Raw genomic sequence first — 6,509 nt, forward strand, 5'->3', positions numbered from 1 at the left:
GTATTTCAAAGCACTGTTTAAACATTACAATATTAGGTTGCATTCTGTAAGGAAATAAAGTTGGTCTTATCTCAATCTGCTGGTTTGTCTGTTGCATGAGATTTTGCATGGCCTTGTGCAATGGTTTCTCTATCATACTTGCAGAGACCTTGATATTTATTTTGGGTTTTGAATCATGTTGAATATCCAAGATCCATGTGAATTCAGTAGATCCAGTCCAGGGTGTCTGTGGCCCACCAGTAAGAAAGCACACCCACCGCCGTCACTAGACTCCCTGCTAACACTGACTGCATCAGGACAAGACACTACAGAGAGAGCAAAACAGAGTCTGAACTGTTAGGTTAGGTCTTTGGCTTTATTATTAATGACTTTAATGCTATTGTGCTTGAGGCTGATACTTTACCTTGAATGGTATTTTTGTAAATTTTGAGCCAATTAATATTTACCTTATTTCTTTTGGGGTGTTCCTTCAGTTTCTTGTCTGCCTTGTGTAAGCCCTTTGGTAAGACTTTGTACCTTCCTGTGTACAATTGTCTCTCATCTGCTTCATCAGAATCACTTTGGTCCTGAAACATGTGGATAGCAGTTTTAAAATGATCGGTTACTATTATTTGATCATTTTGTTGTATCCTTGATGATCTGATGTTCTCACCTCAGTCTTCAGGATGCTGGCAGTGTCATCTTCTGTGTTTGATTCCTGTTCACTGCTGCAGGACAATATAAAATGCAAACTTATACATCTGAAATATGAATAATATTTGAAGCTGAATGAAATCCATCTTACCTATCATTATCCTCATCATTTTGAGAAGGTTGTTGGTGAAACCTTAACATAACTTTGTGGGTCCCATCTGTTACTGCTGAGAGAAATGTCCAAGTCTATTTACTCATTTAGCAGGCATTGTTACCTGAACCCATGATCTTGATACTAACGTCATGCCCTAATATTTTAGCTAAAGAAACTATTTTCCCAGCAATACACTGGGATTTTAAAATTTTTATAGGGGAATTGAAAGTGTGTTTGTATGTGTATATATATACTGTATACCGGTCATGCCCCTAATGTTTTTTCATGTTTTTTTTTTATGTCGCAGCCTTGAGTTAAACTGCTTTAAATAACTTTTTTTTCCACATCAATCTACACTCCATACACCATAATGACAAAGCAAAAAACTGATTTGTGACAACTTTGCCAATTTATTCAAATTCAAAAATGTAAATAAGTACATTGCATAAGTATTCATCCCCTTAACGCAGTACTTAGTTGAAGCACCTTTACAGTCTCAAGACGTTTTGGTATGATGCAGCAAGCTTTTCAGATCATCATTTGGCAATTATCTGCCATTCTTCTCCTCATCTTATACTCTGTCAGGTTGGATAGGGGCAGAAGCATATTTTCTGGTTTCTCCAGAAATATTTGATTGGGTTCAAGCTCAAGGGCCACTCAAGGACATTCACAGTGTTGTCACATTGGCTCTGCCCAGTCTGATATTCTGAATGCTCTGGACTGGGTTTGCATTAAGGCTATCTCAATATTTTGGTGCATTGAGCTTTCCTTCTACTTTGACGAGTCCCTCAGTCCCTGCCGTTGAAAACAGCCACCCAGCATGAGGCTGCTACCAGCACACTTTACTTTTGGGATGCTACTCTGCAGGCGATGAGCAGTGCCTGGAAACCTGATGCTTGGAGTTGCAGTTCATCAGACCAGAGAATCTTGTTTCTCACAAATCGAGAGTTATTTAGGTGTTTTGTTGCAAATTCCAAGTGTGTTTTCATGTGTCTTCATTGAAGAGACTATTGAGTTTGGTCACACCACCATAAAGACCGAATTGGTGAAGTTTTGCAGTGATTTTTGTCCTTCTGTAAGTCTCTCCCATCTCCACATATGATCATATAGTTCAACTAGAGTTGCCATCAGGTTCTTGGTTACCACTATAATCAAAGCCCTTCTCCATCGATGGCTCAGTTTGGACAGGAGGCCAGCTCTAGCAAGAGTCCTAGTGTTTCCAAAATTCTTCCACTAAGAGTAATGGAGACTATGTGTCTGCAAACCTTTTTGGTAGCACTTTAGAATACTGTTTCTTACTTACTACATAACTAATAAGGAATTATTGAAGAACTAACAGATAAGTCCTGCAGAATTATTTTATAATTCTTTATTAATTACAAATTGGATACCTGAATTTTCACTTTTCCTCAGGCTGTGCCTTACAGACAGAAATTGAATTAATGATAATGTGGTATATGCTGAGGAGGCACACATACAGTACTTTAGATAAAATATAAAAACTAAGGTAAGTTATCGCAAGGCACTGGAGTCTTGGTCATGGTGGGGTTCCTATTGGAAGCTGATTTCTTACAAAACACACTCACAAAACAATTTACTACATAGGCAAACCTCTATAAAATGTATTGCATTTATTAAAATTGCATTTTCATACTACTACTACTATTGCTAATAACATTTATATGAAAGGGTCACAATTCAATGTAATTGTGTAACACTGTTCATTAGTAGTTACTTCATAGTTATTTTTCTTGAACCCTAACTAGTAGATAATTAATAGTAGTTCTTCAGTAGGTATGACAGAATACATTAGTTATTGATTAGCTAACTGTTACTTAACATAATCATAAAATTATATTACATACTGATTAATTAACACATCTTCCTTAGTAGTTAACAGTAGTGAGTTAAGTGTTAATGAATAATCACATGTTAGTTCTTCAATAATTCCTTATTAGTTATGTAGTAAGTAAGAAACTGTATTTTAAAGTGTTACCACCTTTCTGAACTCTTCACCAGATGAGTGGCTTGACACAATCCTGTCTCTGAGCTCTACAGGTAGTTCTTTTGACCTTAGTGCTTGGTTTTTGCTCTGATATACATTTTCTGCTGTTAGAACTTTTATTGAGAGGTGTGTGCCTTTCCAAATCATACCCATTCAAATGGATTTGCCACATGTTAATACCGCTCAAAGTGTAGTAACATCTACAAGCAATATGAATGCTCCTGAGCTAAATTTCAACTGTCCCATATAAGGGTATGAATACTTATGCAATGTACTTATTTCAGTTTTTTAATTTTAATAAATTTGCAAAGTTGTCACAAATCAATTTTTTGCTTTGTCATTATGGTGCATGGATTGAAGACTGAAAAAAAGTTATTTAAAACAGTTTAACATATGGCTGCAACATAAAAAAAAACATGAAAAAAATGAAGGGGTATGAACACTTTTTATAGGCATTGTGTGTGTGTGTGTGTGTGTGTGTGTGTGTGTGTGTGTGTGTGTGTGTGTGTGTGTGTGTGTGTGTGTGTAAACAAACACATACACACAGCCACTATTCCAGTCCTCAATATGCTGATTAGGGGCTCATGTCTTATCATCATCAGTGTTGAAAATAGTTAAACTTCTTAATTTTATTGTGATAATCATGATATATTTTTTCTGGATTGTGAAAGAACAGCATTTATTCAATTTGAAATCTCTTTGTAGTACTATAAATGTATATGCTGTCTCTTTTGAATCAATTTAATGCATCCTTGCTGAATAAAATATAATTTTTTCTTTAAAAAGCAAAAAAAACTACCCAAACTATTGAACAGCTGTGTAATTTCCATAGAAACATGAACATTTCAGCACTTACCCTCATTTTGCTCCTCTTTAAAAGACTCTCCATAATATCTGTTACATGCTTCAATTCTCGCTTGTTCCTGCTCCGTATCCATCTCTATTTCAATTTTCAGCTTCTCCAAGAAATCATCATCGTCATCACAGATCACCTTACTTGAGTTAATTTGAAAGAACTCTTCTTCTTCATTAATATCACGGTCATAATCAAGCTTCATGTTGTCCTCATCCATCAGAAAGGTGCTGATATTTTCTCTGCCGTCTGAATCCTCTGAGGGTTCACGGCTGTCTTCTCCATTGCTTTGGTCTTGTCTGAATGAACTGGACTCTGGAGGATGCAACTCACTAATGCAAAAGTTTGTTCTCAGTTCCTCTTCACTGCTGTGTGGAAAATCACATGTGAATCAAATTTATGAGCTTGTATGTTGCTCTAAAGTATAAGATATATACATTATGTAACACAAAACACTTTTTTGCTTTTGAAGTGTCAAATGTTGAAATCCGTCTTACCTATAACTATCCTCCTCATACTGAGAGGTTTCCGGCTCCAAACAAAATGTCACTTTATGGCTTCTCGCTGTTGTTGTTGGGAAAGAATTGACCAAATTTTAAAACTGTCCTAATAAAAAATGTGATACAATTATTATTATTATTATTATTATTATTATTATTATTATTATTATTATTATTATTTGTATTAGGATGTTAGGATCACAAATGAGCATTTACTGTACCCTTGTTTTCCTCTCCTTCGACAGGCTCGTAGTATCTGTTAAATGCTTCAATTCTTGCCTTTTCTTTCTCCCAGTCCCTCTCGGTCTCCTCTTCATCATCCTCCAGCTCTTCTAGGAAATTGTCCTCTTCATCACAGATCACCTCTTCTTCATTAATGTCCCAGTCATATTCATCAAGCTTCAAGTTGTCCTGGGACCAAAACATCCCAGGTAACAAAGTGTTGATATTTTCTTCAATGTCTAAAACTTCTGAATGTTCACTATTATGTTCTTGGTTGTTCTGGTCTGTTTTCACTGAAACAGACTCTGATGGATGTGACTCAGCCACACTTATGTTTTTAGACAAATCCGAATAACATTTCATTTCAGTTCCATGAAATGTTGGAATGCTTGATAAACCTTCTACACAACACATCTCTGGTTTCTGACTATCTTTGACCACCCCATCCACTTCTTCATGCTCAATACTGTTCCAGTCTGTACCAAAGTCCTTTGTGAAGGTGTGCTCTTGTTTCTGGAGAGGTGTGTTTTTGTCCTCTGAGACTGTATGTGAAATGAATTCAGGTAGATCTTCTTGGTTTTTGCCGTAGTCACCATCACTGCTGAAATCACTATCATAGTCGGGCTGTTCATTCATGTAGCATTCACTGGAATTGGATCGGAAATTCTTAGAGAATCCAAAATCAGAACTTTCCCCAATGTTTGAAATCTCACGGTGATATCCAGCATCCAGAGGTTCTTCTAGGTTCTCCGTCTCATAGGAACAACCTAGGCCTACAGCCTGCACCTCAACTAGATTGCTGTCTGTGCGATTGGGTTGTCCAGCCTCGTGACCTTCACTGCTGTCCCCACTGTCACTTTGAGACAGATCAGAGGGATACTCTGCTAAACCTTCTTCGTCTCTCTCATGATCCTCTTCTTCTGTAAACTCGTTCATCTCATCCTCAGACTGGACCTCCGCTGATGCTACTTTCCAATCTTGCCGTGTTGACTGTATGGCACTAAGACGTTTGAGCTGCGTATCATCTTGTGAATTCTGAAGGACATATTCCTCAGTGCTATCAGGCTCCATTCTTTCCTCTTTTGACGTTGAGCTTTCATTTTCAGATTTATCCACCATCTGGTAGGACAGTAGATGAGATGTGGTCTCCTCCTGAGTCTTTGTGCTCATTGTTTCCAGACCATAGTGAGATCCTTTCGGAAGAACCGTTTCCAGCACACTGTCATCTTCAGCTTGTTCCTTGCTCATTTGATGGATATCTTCATGTATCTCGAATTCTTTCTCTCTGCACTCCTCTTCATGCAAGCTTAATAGCTGGTTTTGGGTTTGTGTCATATTTTCGACTGGATCGTTGTCATCCCATGAACCACAAAGTGTAGATCCTGCCTTCATGCTTTGTTTATCTAAAGAGAAGTTCCTATTGTTCTCAAAACAGTGCTTAGTTTCCTCTTCCCTATTCGTCCACTCTGAATCTATGTCAGAATCAGATCCACTGGATTCTCTGTGATTGTCGTCCTCCTTCATGCCTGGCTTATTTTGAGGTGCATTAATGCTGTGAGCGGTTGCTGTGTCTTCATCAAAATTTAGATTCTCAAAGTTTGTCTCTGTTTTTTTTATATATAAATAAAGGAGAAATAAACACATCAATACTAATTACACTATAAGAAAAAGATCTGTAGAAAAATGGATCCTGGCAGAAAATTACCAGTACCTTTTCTGTTAAGTTTACAGACATTTCCTTCAACTTTTAAACATAACACAATGCAATTCGAAATATGGGGAAAACACCTGTGAAAAATCAATACAGAAAATTCCTTCATATTAACATTATACATTGGGCCATATTTTTATGGACTTTTCTAAGTGTGTGTTGTTAATTAGGTCAGAATATTTATGGAATACCACGGTTTACCAGTGAGATCATACAATATGCGCAGTTGACAAAAAAACATTTTCCTGCTTAATTAAAATAAAAAGTGTGATACAAAAATCTTACCTGGGATTGCATCCAGCAGAAAATCAGCAATGTTTTGATCCATCTTGTTTTTGACACAACAGGAGGTGTAAAGTATTTAATTTCATCCCATACAGACAAAATCAGTTTCGAACATGACAGACACTCTGAATGTTTTACCACTTGAC

At 36.9% G+C, this 6,509-nt stretch overlaps 1 protein-coding gene across 3 annotated transcripts; it reads right to left on the bottom strand.

The window, feature by feature from the left end:
* Window positions 1–168: 168 nt before the first annotated feature.
* LOC132114560 (dentin sialophosphoprotein-like) lies at window positions 169–6,509 on the bottom strand. Of its 3 annotated transcripts, none has more exons than XM_059522736.1 (8): window positions 6,364–6,509; window positions 4,367–5,971; window positions 4,143–4,209; window positions 3,649–4,010; window positions 785–860; window positions 653–707; window positions 447–566; window positions 169–305 (listed from the first exon to the last, which is right to left on the bottom strand). In XM_059522736.1, the coding sequence occupies exons 1-8, from the start codon at window positions 6,404–6,406 to the stop codon at window positions 204–206; spliced, it is 2,430 nt and encodes an 809-aa protein (XP_059378719.1). In that variant the 5' UTR covers window positions 6,407–6,509; the 3' UTR covers window positions 169–203. The 3 variants fall into 3 exon arrangements, with proteins under 3 accessions (XP_059378719.1, XP_059378718.1, XP_059378717.1); XM_059522735.1 differs by having other exon boundaries at window positions 785–857; window positions 3,649–4,013; XM_059522734.1 differs by having other exon boundaries at window positions 3,649–4,013.

The sequence above is a fragment of the Carassius carassius genome, chromosome 34 (genome assembly GCF_963082965.1).
Source record: "Carassius carassius chromosome 34, fCarCar2.1, whole genome shotgun sequence".
Lineage (NCBI taxonomy): Eukaryota > Metazoa > Chordata > Actinopteri > Cypriniformes > Cyprinidae > Carassius > Carassius carassius.

Excerpts from the sequence above, each read along its gene's own strand:
- LOC132114560 (XM_059522734.1), bottom strand. The coding sequence starts at position 6,406 with ATGGATCAAAACATTGCTGATTTTCTGCTGGATGCAATCCCAG. Across the intron at positions 4,210-4,366 it reads CGAAGGAGAGGAAAACAAGG|CGAGAAGCCATAAAGTGACA; the intron begins GTACAGTAAATG and ends CAACAACAACAG. Across the intron at positions 4,014-4,142 it reads TATGAGGAGGATAGTTATAG|CAGTGAAGAGGAACTGAGAA; the intron begins GTAAGACGGATT and ends TTTTCCACACAG.